This window comes from Thamnophis elegans, chromosome 5 (assembly GCF_009769535.1).
Source record: "Thamnophis elegans isolate rThaEle1 chromosome 5, rThaEle1.pri, whole genome shotgun sequence".
Taxonomy (NCBI): domain Eukaryota; kingdom Metazoa; phylum Chordata; class Lepidosauria; order Squamata; family Colubridae; genus Thamnophis; species Thamnophis elegans.
In genome coordinates, this window is record NC_045545.1 from 77267008 (window position 1) to 77294171 (window position 27164).

At 37.7% G+C, this 27164-nt stretch overlaps 1 protein-coding gene across 1 annotated transcript in view; it reads right to left on the reverse strand.

The window, feature by feature from the left end:
• Positions 1 to 27164, reverse strand: part of PREX1 (phosphatidylinositol-3,4,5-trisphosphate dependent Rac exchange factor 1) — a 233455-nt gene that overhangs the window by 83799 nt on the left and 122492 nt on the right. The window contains exons 5-8 of the mRNA XM_032218666.1: positions 27026 to 27127; positions 14847 to 15008; positions 7936 to 8069; positions 1212 to 1327 (exon numbers count right to left, since the gene is read on the reverse strand). Of these exons, the coding sequence (XP_032074557.1) occupies positions 1212 to 1327; positions 7936 to 8069; positions 14847 to 15008; positions 27026 to 27127 (514 nt within the window). The remainder of the gene's footprint in view (positions 1 to 1211; positions 1328 to 7935; positions 8070 to 14846; positions 15009 to 27025; positions 27128 to 27164) is intronic.

Sequence of the window (27164 nt, forward strand, 5' to 3'; positions counted from 1 at the left end):
GCCACCGCCCTGCGATGCTCCAGCTACTTGACAGAGGTTGCGCAGGCACCGTACACTGTGCGTGCATGGGCAATTGGCCCGTTTCCCTCAAAAAGCAGTAAGGAACATGGGCGGGCGACATTCCAGTACGGTGGCCGCTGCTCCCAGATGCGACTGGTACACCCGTACCGGGCCATACCTCCACGGTGATAGAGTCAACTCAGCTTCATCTAATGGTTACTTGAACCAGAAATAGAACAGTTGATCTGAATTGCTTTTAATCTTAAGGAGTTCATACTGACTAAAAATCAATAATACTTTAGTGACAGAGTTTTTACATTGGTACACATTAGACTACATTAATTTTCAGGTCCTTGGTTTAATCTGGTGAGTGAATTAACACATTTTAGGGATTAGTGCTAAAATGAACTACCAACTAACTATAATTTAGCAAAGTTAAGAGTTTCTGGGGATGGCTTTTCTAGATCTTTACCAGACCTAGTTGAATGTATTAACAGAGACTTGGAATTTAAATACCACTTCAGAAATGCAGGTATTCCAAACTAAAGTGACGTCTGCCAAGAAAACAACTGGATTTTTCTTTGACAAATAAAATAGATTTGTTCATTTGTTTGCTTACTTACTTAATTCTTGAAGACTCGGAGCAGCTAACATTCAAAATCATTTCATAAACTAAAGACAACACCCTCCAAAATAATACATTTGCTTATTCATTTAAACTTATTGGCCAGGGGAATAAATGTACATGCAATATAAGCAACATTAATATGTACAGGTAAGTCTCATTGAACGACCACTCATTCAGTGAGCATTAGAACCTATGATGGTGCTACATGTGGAAGACTTATCATAGGTCCTCATATGCAGCCATCAGCACACCTGTTGTCACATGATCAAAATTCAGACACTTGGCAACTGGCTCACAATCGTGACCCTGTGGTATGACAGTCATCTAATTGCCATTTGCAATTTTCATTGCAGTTTTCCAACAACAAGAGTCAATGGAAAAGCAGATAGGAGGTGATAAATTATGATCAAATTATGGCCATGAGATGCTGCAACCATACCACAGCCATCACCTCATAAACTGAATTCAGGAAGACACCCACCCACCTCCAAATCACCTCTGAAAGGGTATGTACAATTCCATTAAGAATCAAAAAAGAAGAACACCACTTGTCCTTTTGAGACAAAAATCAATTGGTCCTTACCTGTCCCATCTTCCACATTCTCAACCTCCATTACTTCTGTGTTTATTCGCCCTCTGAAAATATAGAGGGATCCATTGATAGACTTAGTACGCTTAGATGTTTTCTTCCCAGCAACTCTGTAGTTAATGAATATGTAGTGAACAAAGATGTTTATTATGTATTGGACAGTTTCAACGCAACAACTTAACCCTTACAAACATCCTGCCACCTGAAATTGGGATGGGAATAGAAGTATAATATATGCCACCCCCTGTACTGGTAACCACGTAACCATAAATACTGTATCATAAACCTGTTGTGGAGGTGTATTTTATAAAGGCAACGATACAAGCACATAATGACAGATGGCAGAGGAACAGTTGGCAGCTAAAAATATAATCCATCTTTATGACAGGATCTGAAACCATAGTAATATTAGAGTGGTTAGTTAGTTATATATGTATGTGTGCAGGTATGTATGCTTGTATCGTATTGATTTATGTATGTGTCCATTTCTCAATTGCTTTTGTTTAGTGGTTGCTTAATTTGATTTAAGACGAAAGTTCTCAAGGGTCAACCAAAAAAAGGATGCTGAGTCAGAAGATTTAGTTTAAGCAGAGACTGGATGATGATGATGATGCTAAAAGTAGAGAACACATAAGAAATGAATAATAAGAGTCCTGCTGGATCAAACTCAACACTATCTTCTCCCTCAAGGCTGGTCAAGATGCCTCTGAGAAGCACACAAGTAGAACAGAAACTTGTCCACATAGTTTTCTTAATCACCATTTAATACCATGGTAGCACATCATTGTAAATGACAATGATAAAAACAAAGAAGCAAATTTGACAAACCACAGGCAACAGCAAGAAGCAAACTTGCAGAAGGGGAACTTCAATCCCTTTCACCAAAGGCCAGGGTGAAAATCCAGTGCTTCAAAACCTTCTGACAGGATGGGGGAGGGGTCCATCCGGATCTTGGTGGGAACTTCATTTCAGAGGACAAATATTATGGCAAAATAGTGCATTTCCAAGGTGGCCAGTACTGTTCCGTATTTTTCGGATTATAAGACGCACCAAGGTTTTGAAAAAGCAATTTAAAAAAAAAAAAGTTTTTGCAAACCTCCCAAAAACGGCCCGTTTTTCATGTAAACAGGCTCGTCCCCCCCCCCCCCAAAAGGCATTAATATACCCTTTAGGGGGTTTTCAGAGTGCTTGGGAGGGGGGCATTTTTCACTCATTTCTGCCTTCCCCAGCCCGCAGGAGCTCTCGGAAAGCCTTCTACAGGCTCTGCAGGGCCATTTTGGTGAAGGGGTGGGGTTTCGGGAGGCAAAAAATGCTGTATTCAGTGTATAAGATGCACCCAGATTTTCAGCCTCTTTTTTGAGGGAAAAGGTGTGTCTTATACTCCGAAAAATACGGTAATTGAAGGAACCAGGACAATGGCAAACCTGTTTGATCAAATCATCCAGTAGATACTATGGGGGGTCCCTCAAGTAACCAAGCCTTAATTGTATAAGGCTTTCTTAGTAATGAACCGGACCTTGAAATGCATCCGGAAACAAACTGGCACTCTTTCATCTTGTGGCACAGATATGTTACATGGCATGCTGAAACATACCCATCACTGTCTGCACTGCTACATTCTATATACATGCTACATACATTCTACATCCTACATACATGAGCCACAGTGGCACAGTGGTTAGAGTGCAGTACAGCAGGCTATTTTTGCTGCCTGCCGGCTGCCTGCAATTTCACAGTTTGATTCTCACCAAGCTGAAGGTTGACTCAGCCTTCCATCCTTCTGAGATGGGTAAAATAAGGACCCAGATTGTTGGGGGCAATAGGCTGACTCTGGAAAACTGCTTATAGAGTAAAGCACTGTAAAGTGGTATATAAGTCTAAGTGCTATTGCTATTATGATCTGGTTGTAATTGTGAACTGCCCAGAATTTTGTTTTAAGATGGTCAGCCACATAAATCTTATAAATAAGTTTAATAAATAATGTTTTCAAGTTTCAGATGGTCTTCAAGGGCAGCATCACATATAGTGCTTTACATTTGTCAAGCTGTGAGGTGGCCAAGGGATGTCTGAAAGCTTTCCTGAGCTAGGCGAGAGCACAACTGTTATGCCAAACAAAGCTGTGTAAAGGGCTTCCTGGATGCAATTGTGCATTGAGCAAAAGCTCTGAGTCCAGGAAGATTCCCTCAGATTGCACATTACTCTTGACTGAGGAAGTGCTACCCACTCCAAAGTTTTCCCAGATCTAGATGCCCCAAACACAGTTGCTTAGCCTTAACAGGCAAAAAGTCAGAGACAGTTCTTCCCCATTTACACCCTGCATAGTCTCAAGACAGAGACTTAACAGTCTCATCCAGCTGGCCTAGCAACCCACAAAGCAGATACCTAGGGAGCAATCTCTTTCACCCAACCAATATCAATTGAAACCATCCCTACAGAAAGGAAGACAACCTCTGTAAAACAGTGGTCCCTATCCCCCAAACATGTAGGTGGCTTAGAAAGATACCATTATTAATAGAACTGAAAGCCATTGAGAAATCAAGGAGTACCAGGATACAATGCACCACCCAATCTCAGTTCCATCACAGGCATCTACAGCATGACCAAGGCTGCCTTAATACTAAATCCTGGCTTGAAACTTGGCTGAAAAAGAACTAAATAATCCACTTTTACAGGATTATTATCAACTGCAGACTGGTTACCTTCTCCACAATCTTCCTCAAAAATGGAGAGTTGGAGACTACATAATAATTATGGAGAACATTTGGGGTCAAGTCCCAAAGGTGCTTTTTCAAGAGGCTCCTGGATTTTGTTTTCCTTGAAGATGTTCCACTTCTCATCCAAGAAGCTTTTTTAGAGATGTAAAATGTATTCAAGAAAAACAAAGCAAATCTAGTTTTCTCTTGGAAAAGCATCTTGGGATACTTTGCATGACCTGGATAATTGAGACTCTCCATAGACATTTGAGGTCAAGGACTTTGCTGAAATAACAATGTTTTTGTTTGTTTGTTGTCATTGTTTTGGAAGAGTTTACAGTATGTTGCCAACTTCACAGAGATCTGTCCAAGGTTCTGACAAGCCTTTTTTACCTTTGTGTTTTTAAGAATGAATAGATAAAATGTGACATCAAATATACACATGCTCTTCTTTCTATTACTTTGGATAGGTATTCTTGATGATCCAAAAATTGAGCTATGGCAGAACAGAAATCTTCATAGCTACCTGTTTGGGTTGCCCTACTAAGTGTTAAAAAATGGTTTTGAATATTATAGATTGTGTGCTTCTGTTTTTGTTGTCCCACATGATTAATAATCATCATGTGTCAATTAAAGATGATTCTCTTAGAGTTAAGTCAGGGAATGGGGCAAGGAATGAAGTGTACTATAAAAAAATATTTTTATGCTGGTCTATAACCATAATAGCTTTAGCACTTAGAATTATGTACTACTTCACAGTGCTTTACAACCCTCTCTAAGCAGTTTACAGAGTCAGCATATTGCTCCCAACAATATGGATCCTCATTTTACCCACCTCAGAAGGATGGAAGGCTGAGCCAACCTTGAGCCTGGTGAGACTTGATCTGCCAATTTGCTGGCAATCAGCAGAAGTAGCCTGCAGTACTGCATTCTAACCACTACGCCATGAAATATTTGGTTTCATTTTTATTTTACAATATTAAATCATTTGTATCCACCAGACTAAATTACATTCCAAGCAGTGTTTTTTTTTTAAAGAAAAGCATAAAGTCCAGTTTATAAAGGAGGAGTAAGTGGCAATAATCAGTGATTTTACACCCACATAATTATGAACTGCAAAACAGAGTGTGTGACTAAGTAAATTTTTTACCCAAAGTACAGCAGTAAATTCTAAGTAGAAAAGCAGATTTCACTGCCCCCCAACAATCCTGCACATATCTGCATGGATGTGAACATTTCTATCCATGATGCAAAAGAACACTGTTTCAGTTGTATGTAAGTAACTGCACTAAGTAGGCAAAGAAAACACTGGTTTTCTCCTTCAAATACTGTTACCTTCTTTTGGAGTCACTTGATAATGAATCGAAAGACCCGTGAAACAATCCTGTAAATTTGACTCCAGTCTATCTACAGAGTGTGTGTGGGTGTGGGTGTGTGTGGGGCTGCAGCATGGAAAAGTGGCTCTAATAATATATATATTACACAAGAAAAGATCCGAATATATTTGAACACTGTAGCTGAATAGTATGTCACTTGTTGAAGCCTGATGCTAACTAACGCCAGCAAGTAAATAGCTTCATTCTGCACTGAATTTAAACAGCAGACAGAGAGAGATAAACCATCCCAAATTATAGCAGCCTTGCCACATCTAAATATATCTCTTAAACAGTAGGTAGCATGCAGAAAACTCCTCTACTTTTAATGAAAATCAGATTCTGGAGAATGGGATAGAGCTTGCTTTGGAATTACAGGAAATATAAACACAAACTCTTTGGGGAACTGAAAGTGTCAGTGCTGCCATATCGATCTCTAAGCCAAACTGCAGAAAACTTGCTCACTGATGCCTGTTCTGTACAAACAAGAGCACTCTCTCAAAAGGCAATAGAACATTTTGTTTCCCAAAACTCAGTGTTCTGGGAAAACTGCCTGCAGAAAGGGAGGGGCTGTATTAACCCAAACTGCTAAACTGAATGGGAGGAGGGGGGCTGACAAAGAAAGACTCAGGAAGACTCCAATGAATGAGGAGGAAGTCAAGATTTACTAGTAAAGGACACTTTTGCTTAGCACATTGATGGTCATGGGATGACATAGTCTAATACATGTAAGAGGCTACTAGGTTGGTTAGGGAAGGTTACTGTAGAATGAAGAATCTCTAGCCCATTAGTCTATTCTGTTCCTAACTGACTTACAGACCTTTAGAGTAGATATTTTCCCCTTTCTACAACTACTGCTCTATTTCACCCATGCTTTGTCCTTCCTCTTTAAAGGAGGATGCTCTTAAATTCCTTTAAGAGTATGAATAAAGTCAGCAGAAACTCATCCCACAGGTCACCAAAATATTACCGTGTTTCTCCGAAAATAAGACCTTGTCTTAATTTTTTTGCCAGAAAAAAAGGCACCAGATCTTATTTTCAGAGGGGGGTATTGTCCACTGACTCACTTCACTTGCACAAAGGTGGCTGAGGAATTCTGGGAGTTGAAGTCGACAAGTTGTCAAGGTTGGAGACCCCTGTTCCAGAGGGCTGTTATAACCTGTTTCTTTCCCCCCCAAGTATTAGAGTCAGGGCATTTGTGTTTTGGCTATTTGTTTCTTGTACTGATTATTTTAATTGGTTCTGAATTTTTGCATTGTTTTTGTATGGGCTGCTCACCACCGCATTATGTATTTAAGATGGATAGCAGATATATTTTCTAAATAAATAAAAATAAACTCCCACACAAAGATGCTTTTTTTCAAGAGGCAACTGAACTTTCTGGTTTTTCCTTGAAGGCGTTTCGATTCTCATGCAAGAAGCAAAACGTCTTCAGAGCTGGAGAAGCTTCTTGGATGAGAAGCGAAACATCTTCAAAGAAAAACCAGAAAGTCCAGTTGCCTCTTGGAAAAAGCACTTTTGGGACAACTATGACCTGGATGACTGAGAATCTCCAGAGACAATTCCAACACAAGAATATGACCATTGTAAATTCCAACCTATATTCTGAACTGTTATCCCTGGATCTTTCTTGATCATGATTGTACAAAAAATAAAATAAAAAATTCTTGATGTTTTAAGAGAGATATTATTGAGATATTATTGGAGTACGCTTAGCATAGTATAAAAAGAACGTTAAGTAAACAATACCCCAATCAAGGAACTACCAACACAGAGAAACAAACTAACAGTAAGCAACAACCTAATCAAAGAAACACCAAGAACACTTCCACCAACACTGACAGGGCAAGCCAATCTATATATATAAAAATGGCTCTGTGTGTGTATGTTCCAGCATATGTTTAGTTGAGCAATTTCAACCAAACTTGGTACACAGATGTCTTACTCTCTAGAAAAAAAAACTGTGGGGGTAAGACACTCCAAACACCCCTCAGGGTGGTGTTCTGTTAAGATACAGCCTGTTGTGCCTAAAAATGGCTTCTACTGTATGTCGTAAAATGGCTTCTACTGTACAGCGCAGTGGCTGTCATGGTAACAGCTTCATAGTACTCACAAGGGAGGTCCCTCTGGTAAGGGGGAAAATCCAACATCAGAAATTATCTTTGGTCCAGACATTTTCCCCCTATAAATAAATACCCAGGCAATGCCGGGTTATCAGCTAGAAGTATATAAAACAAAACAATTCCACTTCTTTTAACACTGATGATGCTATACCTAATGATAATGAAACATCTCCAATAAAACCATCAAGTTCAGAGAGCACCAAGGACCCTCAGAATCCTTCTTTGTAAATAAAAGCTTATTTTAAAACAACGACAAAACAAGTGACTCCTCCACTCCTCCAGGTTGCATATAGAAACTTGGTCTCAGCTTCATCCCTGTGTCTTTTGCCCCCTCTTCCCAAAAATTAGAGTCCCAGGGTAAGATTGCCCACTTCTTTGCTAAAGTCATACCTCTAGAGCCCTAAAGCTCAAAACGTAAGATGAATCTTCATAAGAATTAGAATTTCTTATCCAGAAACAACATAAAATACTTATTTCCATGTATTTATTATTAAGGAAACTGAGCAACGGATATAGACAATACCCTCACCTGGATTTCCGCTTGCAATAAACGAGCAAGTTATCAAAAAGAAAAAATGTTCTCTCCTGGATGTTTCCGGCTGAGATTTTTAGTAAGTTTCCTTGAAGCAGAAGCTGGGTTGAAATGTCAGTCAAATTGGAGCCCTAGAATACAAAATAACTATTTCATGATTCTATACCATTACAAAGCATATAATTAGAATTCTGGAGACTCAATGTTAATCCATTCAATCTTTCACTGTCACTGCTTCTTAGAAGATATTTGACTAACTCTGTTGATCATGTTTCTTTTTTAATATCATCTCTCAAAAAAATCAAATTTTAAAAAATTAACTTAACTTTCTCTGTCCTTACTAAGGTTTGTTTTAATTTAATACACATATTAACTATTCAGTAACCAGAATTTGCTAATCTGCACATATGGATTTTTTTTTAAATGCCTATACGAAGCCACTGGCAAGAGAGCACAAAGGCCCCGACCCTTTGGAACGAGCTCCCCGTAGAGATTCGCACCCTCGCCACCGTCCAGGCCTTCCGCACAGCCTTGAAGAACTGGCTCGCCCGTCAGGCCTGGGGACAAGGATAATTCCCCTCCCGAATGATGAATGTATGTTGTTTATTATTTTATTATATGTCTTATCTTAATGTCTGTATCTCCCCTTCCCCTATTTTATGTGAGCCGCCCTGAGTCCCCTCAGGGAAAAGGGCGGCCTACAAATATTAATAAATCTCTAAATCTCTAAATCTCACTAATACAAAGTAAAACCAGTTGTAAAGTAAAACAGAGTAAAGATATAAAAACATTGACATCATTATGTAAAAGCCTGAGAGTATTTATCACCTTCCAGAAACAACAGATAAACTGGGGTGTACCAAAAAGGAGACAAATGCCACCAATTGGGGGTGTGTGTGTGACTTTTTTTAATTGATGAAAAGAATGTTGATGCTCATTGATGAGTACTGATTACGTATGTAACCTAGCTTAGGTAATGAAATATGTCTGCAAGAAAACCAAGTTCAGAAAGCACCAAGGACCTCCCATTTCAACTCTGATCTAAAAATATCCCCCTTTATTGAAGCCTTCTTTCAGCTACCAACTTGCTATAGTATATTTGGCAAAGGTATTCATCAATTTCCATAATATGTAGGCAGTGGTGGGATTCAACCAGAGTAACAACCAGTTTGCTGAGCGAGCGCTGAATTCAATTTATAAGAAACACAGAACAAAAAAATAGAGAAAGTATAAAAATATATTTCTTATTTTGCAATGTGTTTGACAGGGTCTAACTTCCTTCTCTGCAGTGCAAACCAGACTAAGGAAGTATATTAGATTAATATGACCTACTGATGTCTTCCTAGAAAAAAAGACAAAAAAATAGTCCAGAATTGTGAAACACACACCATCAGTAAAATATTTCCTTATATATTTTGATGCACCCACGCTAGCAGGGGTAGGTAAATCACAACCAATTTTGCAGATTTTTTAAGTAGTAGTGGTAAGGCAAAGGAACATCAGCATCAACAGGAAGCATTCACATAAGTACACAAAAAAGATGAAGCTTAGAGAGACTAGCTTTTTTCAAAACATTTGCTGAATTGGTATCAAATGTGAAACACAGATTTAAATCAGGAACTTCCTGACTCACAGTTCAGTCTCATAGGTACACATTACTAACTGTGGGTTTTGAGTTCAGGATTCCATAACACTTATTTGAAATAAATTAGTCTTTATTCAGGAATGATTCTGTATTATAGGCCTGTTTGATCCACCAATTGACTTTTTTTATAGTCTATGTCATAATCGGCTATAGCTGTTCAGATAGGTGTATATGATATTTCCAGTTCTTAAAGATCAGTTTTTCCCAAAACAGAATCTTCCAGATGTGTTCAATAGACAATAAGGATTTAGTCTAACAAACCAGTTGAGGAAAGCTGTTTTAAAGAGTATAATTTTCATATCTTGTTTGAAATTAATGAATCTGCATCCATGCTTAGTTATACTTAGCTACCCAATTAAATCAAGGACTGGAAACTTGGTTATAATTGGCAAGCAAGATTACAGAAAATGTGTTTGGTAAACAAATGTGATGCACCTCACTCAGATCTAAACAAAGAAAAGGCAATCACAGGCTGCAGCAACCCACATAAGCTATTTCTTTCTGTCCCTCGGCTCCCCAAGGAAACACTACTGAAACTTGGCAATACAATAGGAAAATATTGGTGGTAAAATTTCAGCCTGTTTTCTAAACTATTAATTGGTTTTACCAATAGAAATGGGAATTATTTGCATATAAAAAACTTGTACTCTCATTCTAACATTAAACCCCACTAAAACATGGGCTAAATATACAGCACTGATATAACCCAATACACATAAAAATTCAAAAATGCTAATTAAACATTCAGATCATCAGGTGTATAGCACGTATACCCTTAATGATGGATAATAGAAAGTACTCCATTAGAGGAGAAAATAAAGTAAATATTAAAAAAGGACAATTATTCTTATATTAAATGTAAGAATAATTCTGATATCCATGTATTGTTGCAACTCTTTCTCGATATTGATTTTTCTTTTTTAAAAGTACAATATTTTAGAGATTTTCCTTCTATATTTCTTCTGAGGAATATAGAAGAAACATCCCTTCTGGTTATATTCCTTTCTGGCCACAAAAAGTATATTCAATTAAGATCAGCTTCTAGTATAGACAAGAAGTACATGATGTTACTTTTTGAATTCTCCTTGCAATGGAATAAATCAGCAAGACATTTTCATTTGTCTAAAACCCTGATAAACATCTCAGAAATTCTTCTAATTCTCAGAGTCTTTGTTGTGCTCCATTTAAATCCTTACAGCAGTGCTTAACCAATCTTAATTGTTTCCTTATTATTACTGCTGTTAATCCACTACTATCCTAGCCAATCCCATTTTTCTTCTTCTTAGTGTGGTGGTTAGTCCACTGCTATCCTGGATTGATTTATTATTTTATTTATTAAATTTGTCTCCTGCCCATTTCACCACAAGGTGCCCCTTGTGGTGAAATGGATTTGTTTAAATGTTTAAATGGAACAATGGAAACAATGGAAATGTTTAAAAAATGGATTTAGGTTGGCAAAGTAGTCACTGAGACTACAAAGCTGACCCTCAATTCAGAATAGATTTATATTTGTGCTCAGATAGTCTATCTGAGTTCTGTTGACCAACTTGCTCTCCAAAAAAAATTACATAGCTGGCTATTTACATCATCCACATGGCTCCAGTTGGATGCCAAAAAAGAAGTCTGAAGGAGAAAATGAAAAAGTCAAAACAAAACAATTTCAAAGTGGAATAAACACTCTAAACATGAGGAAATTCATATGACTTCTAACAGATGTGTCCAGCAAAAGAATTTCGGCTGGTAACCATCAGCCTCTCAAACATAGGATACTCCAGACACCAATAAGTCCAGGAAGTTATTTAGCAAATTATATTCTAGACAGTGGAATAAAAAACACATTTGCTCACTGGAAACCTCCCCTCCTGCCTAATCAGTGGCCTCTGTCAAATTCTTATGCCTATCAAAACAGTTGCAGAAATTATTACTGGATGGCCTTTTGTTCAATTTAAAAAATCATACTCAATTCATCAAATGAATTTTAACCAACTCCGTTACAGATGCAAAAATTAGACAGACAAACTGTATTGTAATTACCAAATCAAAAAAGGTAATAAAAATAAAATAGAAAATAGAAAAAACCTAAAAAATGGAACATAGTAAACAAATATAAATCATGGTAAAATGTTTTACCATGGTTTAGAGCAGAGGTGGCAACCATGGTCCCTTCACAGCCTGTGAATGCTGGTTTCCAGCAAAAACATCATAAACTGGGTTGAAAGTACCTTTTGGTAGGTTCATTGTAACTTTGAACTGTTGCTAAGTAATTGATTGTAAATTAAGGAAAATAGATAGATAGATAGATAGATAGATAGATAGATGGATGGATGGATGGATGGATGGATGGATGGATGGATGGATGGATGGATGGATGGATGGATGGATGGAGGAAGGAAGGAAGGAAGGAAGGAAGGAAGGAAGGCTGGGATGCATAGTGCAATATCATATTTTTGCAAATTATATTTAAACCATACATTGGTGTACATATTTTCATTCTGTTTTATGATGCACTAATGTATGCAAATTTATAAGCAAAAGAAGCATTGGGAATTTTAACAGATAATTTTTAAAATTATTTCTACATCTATAAATGTATTATTTTTAAAAGCAATTCAAATTATTTAACGTACAAAATAAATCTTATTACAATAAAACATCTTCATGAGATATTTGTAAGCATTACATGGAACAAGGGGAAAAAAGCCCTTCCAAACATTTTTTTGACTCTATTCATGTTATCTTCTCTGAGGAACCAAGCCAATTTTCCTCTGTGGCAAAACTTTAGTTTCATAATTATTGGGGCTTAGGGGGACCTGAATGCAGAGCTCTGTGGCTGATTCCCTGGACAGTCTTACCCTTAAGTGCAGTCTTAACCCATCTTGCCTATTGAACAATATGTACCATACTTTTGCCTTATCATGCCTTATAACCTTTGGGCTCATCAACTGTCCTTTCTTTCCCGGCCATAGATATAAAGTCATACAGTGCGACATGACTGAAAATATTACCTGGCTGCAGTACTGTAGTTTCATGTCATGATTACAGCTTTCAATGGAAATATGAAGGAAGAATTATATTTTAATAATCAGATAGTTTTTACATCGTACCAGCACGATTCTTTGGAAAACGATGAGAAAATGTGCACACGAAACATTATTCCTGTCTGCTTTTTGTAGTGAGTGGATGTGAAGCTCACATAATATGTTATATAGTCTTAATAAAAAGTCCTGCAACTATAGCTTATTATGTGACTAGTTGATTGGTAGATCAATTGATTATCAAGCTAGTGACAACTCTTACTGACCACAAGTGTAGTTTTTTTTTCTATGACAGTCTATCCCATCCTGGTCTTTTAGATCTTCCAGTGGTTCACCTATTGTCATTGTAACTTAGTCCACCCAACTTCCTGCTGGTTGTCCCCTTCATCTCTTTTCTTTCACTGTTCCCAGCATTATAAAATTCTCAAAGGGTCTTCACATAACATGTCCAAATATGATCATTTGTGGATCGAGTGAGAACTTTGCATCCAAACAAATTCAACATATAATACTGCTGTTGGCAAGTAGCCAAGTGGTACTTTATAATGCCTTGGTAAGGCCACACTTGGAATACTGCATCCAGTTTTGGTCCCCACAATGTGAAAAAGATGTGGAGATTCTAGAAAGAGTGCAAAGAGCAATAAAGATGATTAGGGGAATGGAGGCTAAAACATATGAAGAACAGTTGCAGGAACTGGGTATGTCTAGTTTAATGAAAAGAAGGACTAGGGGTGACATGATAGCCATGTTCCAATATCTCTGGGGTTGCCACAAAGAAGAGGGAGTCAAACTATTCTCCAAGGCACCTGAGGGTAGATCAAGAAGCAATGGGTGGAAACTAATCAAGGAGAGAAACAACCTAGAACTAAGGAGAAATTTCCTGGCAGTTAGAACAATTAATCTGTGGAACAACTTGTCTCCAAAAGTTGTGAATGCTCCAATGCTGCAAGTTTTTAAGAAGATATGAGATAACCATTTTTCTGAAGTGGTGTTGGGTTTCCTGCCTAAGCAGGTGGTTGTATTAGAAGACCTCCAGAAAATGTTTTACCATGGTTTAGAGCAGAGGTGGCAACCATGGTCCCTTCACAGCCTGTGAATGCTGGTTTCCAGCAAAAACATCATAAACTGGGTTGAAAGTACCTTTTGGTAGGTTCATTGTAACTTTGAACTGTTGCTAAGTAATTGATTGTAAATTAAGGAAAATAGATAGATAGATAGATAGATAGATAGATAGATAGATAGATAGATAGATAGATGGATGGATGGATGGATGGATGGATGGATGGATGGATGGATGGATGGATGGATGGATGGAGGAAGGAAGGAAGGAAGGAAGGAAGGAAGGCTGGGATGCATAGTGCAATATCATATTTTTGCAAATTATATTTAAACCATACATTGGTGTACATATTTTCATTCTGTTTTATGATGCACTAATGTATGCAAATTTATAAGCAAAAGAAGCATTGGGAATTTTAACAGATAATTTTTAAAATTATTTCTACATCTATAAATGTATTATTTTTAAAAGCAATTCAAATTATTTAACGTACAAAATAAATCTTATTACAATAAAACATCTTCATGAGATGGGTCCTTTCCAACTCTGTTATTTTGTTTTCCCAAAGATCTATTCATTGTATTATTCATTGTGGTGGAGGTGCTGATTGGTGTGGATTTCAAATGTTACATATCGGAATGATATCTAGAGTAAATAAAGTAAAGAAGGCAGGCAGGCAGCATTTGCTTAGCTAATATAAAATCTTGATGGGGTATAACTAACCCAGGGGTGGGAAACTATGGCCCCTTCACAATCTGTGGACCTGAACTAGGAATTCTGGGAATTGAAGTTTTCTTCCCGTTTTTGGCAAATCACCTCATAGCAAACAATAGGTTCACTTAATGATCACTGAATTTGCTTAATGACCACTTTTAAAAAATTGTGAAAAAGGGTCATCTCAATATCATGATTTAGAACCATAATGGGCAAGCTCCTGTAGCTTTAAGTACTGTACAACATGTTAACTAGCTTCAATTTATTTCTTTTTCGGTTCACACGTGAATTCATGAACTAACCTAACATGTTAAAGAAAGTAAGACACAGAAACAAAATAATGAGTTAACTAATGAATGGCTAGCCAAGTTAAATTTGTTCCTTTACTTATAGATAATACTACTTGATGACCAAAAAGCTTAGAATTAAATCTATTACCCACTTTCCACCATACCTCCCATCCTTCAATGTGAGACTGCAATTGCTCAAGAGCTTCCAGCTTCTCCATCTGCCTTTTGGTCTCATTGATATTGGAACACACTGTTTTCATTGCCTGTAACGCATTCAATACCGCTTGATAATCTGGGTGTTTAGTGGGTGTCCTCTTGGCTAATTCCTGGAAGAAAGTTGTAAAAAAAGAAAAGGGAAAACAGAAATAAGTTACAGAAGTTATAAGACAAACTGATTTTCTATTGCGATTAAGACAGAATGCAATTACTGAAAATCACAATGGCAAGGAGATGCCTCTAACTGAAAGATATTGAGTTCAAGAATTTTATTAATTCTTGAAGACTGCAAGTCAAGACCGACCAACTTGCAATTCTCTAATCTTAGAAGGTTAACCGTAGTTTTCAAACAGGTAATTCTGAACACTCAAGTCTCTCAATCAGCTCAACAGGGTGTTAGTTCCTGTATTTTTTTTTTCTAAACATTCAGATTCCATATATATCACTTCCTCCCAAGGACTGTATCAAAGAATGTTCATTCACAGATAGAACAGTATCAGCCCCTAACACTTATTACAGGTAATAAACATAATTGAGCCCAACATTTCCATGGCTAAGCAAGATAGGTTAAGTGAGTTTTGCTCCATTTTATGAGCTTTCTTATCACCGTTGTTAAATGAATCTGGCTTCTCCACTGACTTTGTCAGAAAGTCGCAAAGATTGATCATAGGATTCTGGAACACTGAGACTGTCATAAATACATGCCATTGCCAAGTGTTTTAATTTTGATCAGGTGACCACAAGGATGCTGCAGCATATGTGTGAAAAACAGTCATAAGTCACTTTTTTGGTGCCATTGTGACTTGAATGGTCACTAAATGAATTGCCGTAAGTCGAGGACTAACTGCATTTTCCTCTTCTACCCCCTACACCTTCTTTATATAACCTTCTTCATAAGTAACAGAATTTGCAATGCACACAGGAAGAGCAGAAGACCTACTTCTAGAGTGACTCATTCTAATATTATTGCTCAGTACCACTTCAAATTGAAATAGCATCCTGTTGAAAATATACATTCAGAAGAGCCAGAATATGTCAGGGACAGTCATCCTTTTAATAAATGAGGACATCATTGGATATTTATACATGTTCCACATATACAATCATTAGGATCATGGCACATAAATGGCCACATTATGTCAAATATGTGGCTGGCTCCCTAGCCTTTGTTTCATTCCTAGTTATTCAGAATGATCTTTTTTCCCCTTTTGCTTTTCAAAAATTACAAACCAATTTCAATTACTGGAGGATGTACTTGATGCTTCATAAAAGGAGTCCAGGTTGCATTTGATTCTGGTACTTCAAATTTCTCATCCCTGGACGACATAAAAAAGTGTCCTCATGGATTATGTTCAGATGTCACAATTAGTCTGAATTCTGAATAGCTCATACATTTATCCTTTAATGGACTCAACATGTTGGAATAGAGGAGATTTTGACCTACTCCAGTTCCGTGTACTTTCTGTTCATATCAACAATGCCACAGAGCAGACTCTTCTTCTGAGCACTTGTTTTAGTATCAGAAAGTACAGAAGCTGTGGGTGAGGCCCTTGTTGATAGCAAGTTCCTCAACTGGAATTCCACATTCAAAGTACCTCCACAGGACATCCCATATTTCTTTCCAGCTCTTTATCAAAATATTTTGATGTTTAAAAGCATCTGAAGGATATTGTTTGGATGTACTGTTTCAATGAGGCTGGGCATCTAATAAGTTTGTTGGCTGCTTGCTCAGAATACTTTAAAAACATATTTAACAGTTGCTTATTTCACGGTGCAAAATTTTTACATTGTTATAATACTTTTTTGCCAGGAAAACATAAGAGGAAATCTGGCTCACAAAAAAAAAAATCTTCAATGAGGTTGCAATGGTTATCTTAATGAGAAGGAGTCTTAACATCTTTTTAGATCTCATTTAGAAACTATCATTTTTAATGGACCTAAATTATGTGGCCAAAAATTATTCAAATCTGAGAATAAATTAATATCAATATTATATGTAGTCTTGACCAAAGTTGCTTAGTTGAAAACAGTCTATGGAAAGCTTTTAGAAATCAGCAATAACAAAAATTTGGCAAATAGCATAGTCCACATCAACTTGCAATGAAATAATTTTTGGACTAATAACAATTTTGCTAAAGTATCATTTCATTTAAACCTTGTAATCTGTTCTTTCTTCCTTCTATTTATTTGTTTTAATGTAGACAGGTTGTAGCTTGACTGAAGTACTCAAATATTCCAGTAAGTATTTTCTTCTATTTGATTTTTATATTTCATTTCGATACCTTTAAAATCCAAGATCTAATGGCAAAATTGTGGCATAGCTGTCTCATTCCCCATATAGTGAGAAGACAATGAGATGGACTGAGTATTGGACAGCACTGACTGCAACAGGATTGCAGACCTAGTAGTCAAGAAAACTGTAATCTACAGAGTAGAATTGGAAGGGACCTTAGAGGTGTTCTAGTCCAACCTATATTTTCAGGTTGGGAGGGGGAGGAGGAGAAAGAGGAGGACGACTCCATGTTTTAACCACTATCTCAAGAAAAAAAATAATTCTGAAAACTGATATTATGAGGCATAAAGAGAAGTATGTATACTGAGCGTACATTTTATTCTCTTGTGATACATTGCTCGACTGTGCCATCAAATCAAGGTCGGTTCTTAGTGATCACATAGATTTTTCTAGGACATACTATTCCCAACAGGTTCCTTCAGATTTTCCATGTTGTGGCCCGCCAGCAGAGCTGTCAGCAGATTCAGACAGTGTGGAGGTTGGGGAGAAACATGGGCCAGTCCTGGAGTCTGAGGAAAGCTCTGATGAGGGCTCTGTGTCGGAGGCGGAGGGGGCTAGAGTCATATGCCACTTATCAGCTGCCTTCAGAGTCAGACATCAGTGAGGCAGAAGAACAGCTGGAGCCTGTTCCCAGTGTGTGCATGTGCAGAGTTGCCAGATGAAGGGAACAGCATAAGAACAGGGGTTGACTTGGGAGTAAGGCCACAGGTGGACGATGAATGGTCCCTCCCAGAGGAAATAAAAGAGGAGCAAAAGGGGAGTGGAGTTTGCAGGAGACAATTAATTGGTTCGTGACTCTCCGAGACTCCTTGCCAAGTTTGTAGATATTGGCCTGTCAGCTCTCCAAGCCAGATAAGGTCTGTGATTGTAAATCCTCCCTTGAAAGACTTTGCTGGATGTGAATGAGCAGAATTCACAGTAAATTACTAAAAAGGGTTTTTCTTAGGACAAGGAGTTTGCTGCATGCTCTTGGAAAGCCTCGGTCAGAACAGATGTTCCCATTGCCACTACAACTGAGACTATTCACCTTGCTGATGATCATCCTTTTTTCCTAATCCCTTTCACCTTTCTCAGAATCATAATCTTCTCCAGCAAGCTAGATCATTGCATGACATGTCCAAAAATTGATCACTTAAGCTTAGTTATCTGAACCCTGCGTGTAAATCTTCCATTTTTCTGTTTGTTTTCTTGGTTGCATATATACAGATACTCCTTAGCTTGCAACAGTTCATTTAAAGTTCAAAGTTACAACAACACTAAAAACAGTGACTTATAACCATTTTTCACACTTACGCCCATTGGGGCATCCCCAGGGTCACATAATCAAAATTCAGATGTTTGGCAAATAACTCATATTTATGACGGTTGCAGTGTCCTGGGATTATGAGATCATCTTTTGCAACCTTCTGACAATCAAAGGTGAGTGGGAAGCCAGAGTCACTTAACAACCATGTTCCTAATTTAAGAACTGCAGTGATTCACCTAACAACTGGGGAAACAAAGGTCATAAAATGAGGCAAAACCCACTTAATGAATGTCTCACTTAGCATCAAAATTTGGGATTCAATTGTGATTATAAATCGAGGACTACCTGTAGTATTGTCAGACATTTTCACCAACCAAGTTCAAAATACTTTTTCTATCCTAGTCCATCATACTCCAATTTCTGCTCCTGTAAAGTGTCACAAATCATTTGCTGCATTATTTTGATCTTTGTTTTACATCATGGGCATCTGAATATCTTTCCCATGGCCTCCATTACTCTTTTCCCAAGTGCTAGCCTATGGCATACTTTTTAACTTCAAGTTCCTTTACTGTCGAGAGAAGGTTGTAAAACAAAAGCTATCCGTCACTTCAACATCTTCACTGTAAATTCTAAAGCAGGTTGCTGTAGCCCCTGTCTAGTCTCATTGACGTTTATTATTAGAGCATGTTTCAACTACTTCATTCACATTTTTCAGTTACTGATTATCTGTGAATTAGAGTAGAAAACTGGAAAAGCCTTATTGATTAGATTGCATTTCAACTAGGCCTGGATCTTCCTGGGATTCTGAAATGTTATTGTCAAATAGATTAAACAGGAATGATGAGATAGACTTAAAACAGGTCTATGTGTATGTATGTATGTATGTGTATGTAAATATGTATATGTACAAACATACACACACACACACACACTTCTCACTTACTGACCACTCATTCAGTAATTGTTTCAACAGTGCTGAAGGAGACTTATGACCAGCCCTCAAAGTTGCAGCATTCCTGTCATCATATGATCATGATTCACACACTTGGCAACTGATGTGCATTTATGATGGTTGCAGTGTCCCATGGTCACACAATTGCCACTGTGACCTTCACATCCAGCTTCCATCCCAATCAGGATAATTAAGAGACTAGAGATTAAAACATATGAAGAACGGTTAAAGGAACTGTGCATGGCTAGTCTAGTGAAGAGAAGGACAGGGGGAGACATGATAGCGGTGCTCCAATATTTGAGGGGCTGCCACAGAGAGGAAGGGGTCAAGCTATTTTCCAAGGTACCCAAAGGCCAGACAAGGAATAATGGATGGAAACTGATCAAGGAGAGGCTCAACCTAGAAATAAGGAGGAACTTTCAGACAGTGAGAACAATCAACCAATGGAACAGCTTGCTTTCAGAAGTTATGGGTGCTTCATCACCAGAAGCTTTCAAGAAAAGACTGGACTGCCATCTGTCAAAAATGGTGTAGTGTCTGCTTGGGTGAGGGGTTAGACTAGATGACCTGCAAGGTCCCTTCCAACTCTGTTAATCTACAGTTAATCGAAAACCCAGCAGGAAATCTCAAGACATCATATGTGACATGGCACTTAACGACCCACAGTGAGTCACTAAGTGACTGCAGCTGGAACTGATGTCATTAAATCAGCATGGTTACATCATGTCATGCTTAACAACTATGCCTCTTAGTGATAGAGTTCCTGGTTTCTGTTCGGTAAGTGAGAACTACCTGTAGAGGCATATCAGTTTTTCAAAAGAATCCTTTTCCGATTATTATCTCAGGTGCTCTCCCCTTTAAAATGCAAAATGCAACTATCATGATTCATTAATAGGGATTACTCTTGCCCTTACGAGCAAAAGGTACTTAGTTCAAAGTAACTTTCATTTCTTCTTTTCTTTCTCACCTTAAATGACTGAGTGAACTCTCCTTGAATATTTCTCAAGTGATCATTAATCTTTTGTAGATTGCAAAAAAAAAAAAACAATGGCTAGTAACAGGCATGCCAAGTTGAATTACTTTTTTCATACCTAAAAAGGTAACAAAAATGTTCAACTCCACTTTTCTACATACAGAGCCAAAATCTACTCACACTTTAAATACAATCAGCAACAGATTGAGAGGTTGTGCAGGTTGAACTTGAGCTAAGCCTGCCAAATCATAGAAGAGATATCACAATCCATCAACACAACAGATGTACACTACTTTGCATGTGACTATCCTTCTGTCTTTATAGAGTATATTACATGTTTGGTTTGGTTTGAGCAAGCATCCAAGCTGCCCTTAGTTCCTTCATTTAATATTGATGAAACTGATATTCTTGCTATTTTTCAAGAATCCAGAAGTACCAGAATCTGTTAGGTAGCATTCTAGCAAAAAATATTCCCTCTTGAGCCTTTAATTAAATTCTTCCTCTTAAGCTTATAATAGGAACACTGAAAGCCTGAAGTTATCTTCCCTCCCCCATCCCATCTTGACAGACAGACTCTGCCTTTTTATCCACAAAATAAATCCAGCACTTCAAAATTAGGTAATGTGTGATATCATTTCTAAGTCTGTTTCTAAGTACTGGAACTTGTATTCAAGTTCCAGCTTGAATACAAATTTGGTTTAAGGACAAAGTTAGGGAACAGAATTGGGATTTTCATCCATTCCATTCTTGTTGTATCCTTAAATCAACCCTCAGTTGTGCTGTAAGACCCCTTCTTGTGCCAGAGAAAGAGTCAACTGTCAATCCAATCAGCTTCTATACAAGGAAGGGAGCCCCTCCAGTGCAAATGGTTAAAGAGAAAGGGTTGTTAGCACAAGAAACAAGTACTGTGCAGTGAAGAAGGCAAATGCAGAGAAATGAGCACACAAAAAGCAGCATGAGAAAGTCATTGGGAACAAAATGCACGAAGCACTTCAGTCTCAGCAATCATTCCTGGGAAAAGTTCAGCTCACTAGGGCAAAAGATCCCAAAACAGGCTGCTTAGGGCAGTGTTTCTCAACCTTGGCAACCTGAAGATGTCTGGACTTCAACTCCCAGAATTCCCCAGCGAATGCATTCGCTGGCTGGGGAATTCTGGGAGTTGAAGTCCAGACATCTTCAAGTTGCCAAGGTTGAGAAACACTGGCTTAGGGATTAAGAGAAATTCTGAGGAAAAAAATATTGTGATAAAGAAACGCTGAACCTGATATTAAAACAAGCAATAAAGGAAAATAATTTGTTTCTAAACTCTAACCTTGTTACCATCAAACTAACTGCCATAGATCTACTCATACAGGCCTGAGACTTAGAAGAGTTTTAAATTCAGAGGGAACTAACACAACTGAAATATCAGCATTCACTATTGAATGAATACCATAAAAGAGACCTTTTTAATGTATTTTAATTTCTCATGTAAATGAATAAGACCATGGGAAGTAATTCATTCACACAGTCTAACATGCATAGAAAAAGCAGCAGTTCTTCTTACAGTCTTTGTATTTTCAGCCTGTTGGCCAAAAAGCAAGAAAAATGGTGGAAATTCTGTAGAAATTCTTAGACATCCAGGTCATGGTTGTCCCAAAGGTGTTTTTTTCAGGAGGCAACTGGACTTTCTTATTTTTTTTTCTTTTGAAGACATTTCTCTTCTCACCCAAGAAACTTCTTCTCGCCACATGGCATCTGAGAACTCAACCAAACCTGGATTCAAAACGCAGCCTAGAGAGTTGCCCCTGCATGGCCCCATGGGAGTCTGACAACCAATCAGAATATAAGCTCAAGATCAAAGGCCAGAGAGGGATAAAGCCAGGGACTCAGCATCTCAGTCCTTCCTTCTCTTCTCCACCAACATTGTAGCATGTTATCACCCTTTCTGTTCAGGACTCAAGCCATGTGGTCCTGTCCACCATTAAAACCATCTTTCCAAGCAGCCTCCATGTCTCCAGTGTCTTTTTCCCCACTTGGAACCGAACCCAGAAGGACATTTCTTTCAACACATGCATGAACAATGCAGTAGGTTATAGGTTAGGTTATAGGTTTATTAAACTTGTATGCCGCCCTATTCCCAGAGGGACTCAGGGCGGCTAACAAACCAAGGGGAAGGGAACAATACAAAAACAAACAAGACGAAAAACAAATTACAAAGGACAGATTTAAAAAACTCACAACAGTCACAACAATTCGAGTGGGGCTGGGAACTCATCAACCCCAGGCCTGCCGGAACAGCCAGGTCTTGATGGCTTTGCGGAAAGCCTGAAGGGTGGTGAGGGTCCGAATCTCCATGGGGAGGTCGTTCCAGAGGGCCGGAGCAGCCACAGAGAAGGCTCTCCTCCGAGTAGTCGACAGTCGACATTGGCCAGCGGATGGAATTCGGAGGAGGCCTAGTCGGTGGGATCTAATAGGTCTTTGGGAGGTAATTGGCAGGAGGCGGTCTCTCAAGTACCCAGGTCCGATACCATGTAGGGCTTTATAAATAACGACGTACAACAGTACAGTGCAGTACAACAGAAGCTGCAAGTTTGTAGCTGTATTTTACAAACAAACATTCATTTAGCACCCTTTAGAAATTACAGAAGCACTGAAAAAAGTACTTTTTTTCGCACCGGTTCTCACCCTTATGACTCATGCAGCCTCCTCACAGTCACATGATCAAAATTCAGGTGCTTGGCAACTGGCATATATTTAGGACAGATGCAGTGTCCCAGGGTCATGTGATTGCCATTTGTGACTTTCCCAATCACCTTCCAACAAGCAAAGATTTATCGATAAGGGAAGCCGGATTTATTGATGACCATGGCATTCACATAACAACTGCAGTGATTCACTTAAGAACCGTGGCCACAAAGTTTGCAACATTGAGCACAACTCATTCAACCACTGCCTTGCTTAGCAATGGAAATTCTGGCCCGGTTATGGTTGGAAGCTGAGGACTTCCTATATATCTCACCTGTAGAATCTTAAGCTTATATTTACCAAACAAAGGAACTGCCACTTTCGAAGCCCATGAATTATCCCATTTCATCTAATCTGCTACTAATGCCAGCAACATCATTATAAAAATAAAGTGAATGGTAAAATACAATATAACCTACAATATTATGGAAAAAAAAAACAAGGCAAGCATTCAAAAGGACATAGCACTTCCTAGAAGAAAGGATGTTATTCTGTTGAAACCTGCTTTGTTTTTATATGAATATCTTGTTGCCACCCACTGACTTTTTCTTCAGCATGCCAATAGTCTTTATTTACTCACTTAGAGAGCAGAGTATGTTTTTTCTGTAAAAAAAATCTACTACTATCATATACAATTATTCTCTTTCTCCCGGCTGCTTGCCTTTTATGCCAGTACATTGGAGTACTGCACAATACAAAACTGCTTTTCCATTGGATCATGCTACTTGTCCTAAATTATACAACAAATAAGCCGACATTATTTTATTAACGGTGAAATAATTATTCTTTTGCAGAACTGAAAGCACATCGCTGTCAATTTTCCTACAGAGCTTTAAGCTAGGGGAGGCTGATATTTTAGCACCTTAACATCTAGCTAATTAGCACCATCCTGTCTTTTTTATACAATCCCAGGGAAAAGATAAAAGGCACTTGGCCAGATTTCCATCACAATGCTTCTCTCTATTGATTTCTGACACCTACCATCATGAAGGGTGGCAAGTATTACACTGTTTTGCATTTTCTTTCAAGTAAATCTGGAAGTCTGGTAACTCTTGGCTTTTGCCTCTAGGTGATCCTTTCTTAGGAATAGAGGAAACTCCCTGCCAAGGCTACAGCCTGTAATTATCAAATAAATGCCCTTTCAAGTGGTTCATACAGCTGGCAGGCATGGAAACCAAAATAATGCAGCCTTGAGCTGCAGCCAGATACCTGAAAAGCTGAGATGCAAATAAATGACAGCAACTGTCCATAATCCTTTTACCAAACAACCTTCAGTCTGTTGATTCCAAGGATGTGTTGTGCTACTATAACCTACATTTCCCATTAAGTTGGGGAGGGGGTAGACAAGAAAGCAGAGAGAAATGCTACTAATCTCCACCCTGAGGATGAGATTTATGTGTAACCACACTGCTTCCAACTCACTCTAATCCCTCATTTTATTCACAGAATTTGTCCTCTCTGAGTGGAATACACTAATTCAGTGTCCAGAGATTGAACCATGTAGCAACTGCTGAACTCAACAACAATTAAAAGTACCGTTGTTTCACAGCACTAAGTATAAATGAAACCATATGCTAGAAAAACATTGAGTAAATAGCTTAAATACATGGGTTGTACAATGTTACTATAAATTTCCCATCCGGCAAACTTTAATAATACCAAACATTTTTAAAGATTTATTGCAACTCAAAATATGCTTTATGTCTAAGAATTGACTCAGGTATTATATCTAGCACAAATTAAGTTTTTAGCCCATGGGAGGAGAGGAAAGACAGCTGTATCAATGGGGACATTTATCACCATTGTAAGATGAAAAAAATATGAAATTTGTTAATATAACATCCATGGCGACTGGTTTAGTCCACATGTAACTGGATGCAGGAGTAATCATAGAGTAGAAGATGTCTTATTTGCTACCTAACATAATTAATTTGCTGAGAAAAAGAAACAACATCTATTCTAGAATTGAGCATAGCAACTGGACTTCTTTTCTTGTTGATTTGAAAAGTTTCACAGATTATCCAAGTTTCTTCCTTAGTCTATTCTAGAATCTCTCTTCTTGATGTACTTGAGATAGTATCCACTTTCAGCAGCCTAAATTGTTTAAATTCCATTATTTGAGATTTGGGTATAAGGCCCAGATTTGTCTTTTAGAAAGGGGGAAGAACAACGTGAGCAGATTCAAGAGGTAGGGGCATTAGATTAATAACTGCAGTAAGAATATAAATGTGGGCAAGACTTGAATTAAGAGTAAGTAATAACTAAATTAATCAATATAATTATTTTTTCTTCCACCATAGTAAAAATTACAGTTTGACAGCAACTAATGTATTCACACAATTTGCTTATGCAGATCAGTTCAGGATTTATTTTGCACAGTATTAAAGGCTAGGTCAGCTGTAACTTTAATTATATTCTTTTGAGTTAACATTTTACATGAACCTAATGTATTTGTTATCGTTATGTGTAGTGTATGAATGCAGGTAAGGGGGAAACAACAAGGCTAAATAGGTTGTGTGAAAGCAGTTCTAGGGAGTACCAATTCTGCTCTTCTGCTTTTCGTCAATTCTGCACCATCTCATAAATACAACTGAAAGTCAACCAAGCAATCCACATCAATGTGAATGTTTAAGGAAGTGAAACACATAGTCTGGAATGAATTCTGGGCACTTTTATCAAATCCCAACTTCCTTGGCTTGTTTATCCTATTCTAGAGGCTTTGAGAAGGCTCCCAAGTGTCACCCATAATCCCAGAGCAAATCCATGGAATAAACATGCCCTCTCTTCCTGCTTAGCCTTGACCCAATGATTATTTTGGGCCTCTTGCAAAAATTCAAGAAACAGTTTAAAACAGACTAATTTTTAACAGTCTGACTCATAGGCTTAGGTATGCAAAAAAGGATTAAGATTTTTGGACTTTTGAAGCATTGCCCTATCTCAAGTATCTCAAGTTATTAGCACTAAGACATATATTTTCACGAAGAGGTCAGTCCTGTTCTCTATTTGCAAAGGCATATTGTTTGCACATCTCTCTTGTATACTTATCCCCATTCTGACCTTGTCCACCAATTCAAATTCACACAATATTGTGGATTACACATTTGTAGCTCTTTATAGGACATATGCAAACTTTCATAATTAAGTTTTGTATCAGAGAACTCTTTCTCCTCATATATCATAATGACCTTCTTCCTTTACTCTGTTGGCATATGTGCATTTATTTATATGTTCTTTGTCTGTAAGACAATATTTGATGTTGTTTGGAAATAACAATAAGTTTATCATTTCTAATACTTTATATATTGATTCTATAGATTTATTTTATGATTCTATTACTGTTTTGTGCCATCTCTTATAAACTAGGTAGTATCAGAAGAATAGATGGCAGATACATGAAATAAATAGGCAGTACACAATCTTGCCTCCCCAAATTCATGTTATAGTTTCAAATAAATGAATGGGGAAAGGACAGAATAGTGTAACAAAACAAATGCATAAACTAAAACCAATTCTTTAAATTTTTATTCCTAAGAATCTACTCTGATAATACTGCTTTTTAAATTGAAAATGTTTCTCTTGTTCAGAATGATGCTTTCTAATTAAACATGCAACATTGCCATTTAAACTTACTAAGATATATTTTTACAATGTGGAGTTCTGGAGTATAAGCATGATTCAAATTTAGTTCAAAACAACAATTCCATAAGCCCTCAAGTCCTTCATTGTAACATAATCAGGAATGAAACAGCTAAATGATATGTCATCTGCATGAATCAATTTGTAGTAAGCCATAAAAATCGTTCTTATTGTATTCAGGTTTTATGAACAGCCTATAAGCAGGTAAGTGGAACTTTTCATGCAATGAAGACAACTGAAAAACTGCAGGATAAAAATCCAAGAAAATAACTATTGGGACAAAGTCTTCATTTGTGTTACCTTGAGGAGAAGTGGGTATTTGCAAATCCTCTGTATTGGAGTTAGGAGATAACCTTCAAGTGGAATGTCTGTAGTCTTTCTACCTCCCAAAAGCATGCAACTCTGCAACCAGAAAAGAATAAGAATATTGCATTTCATT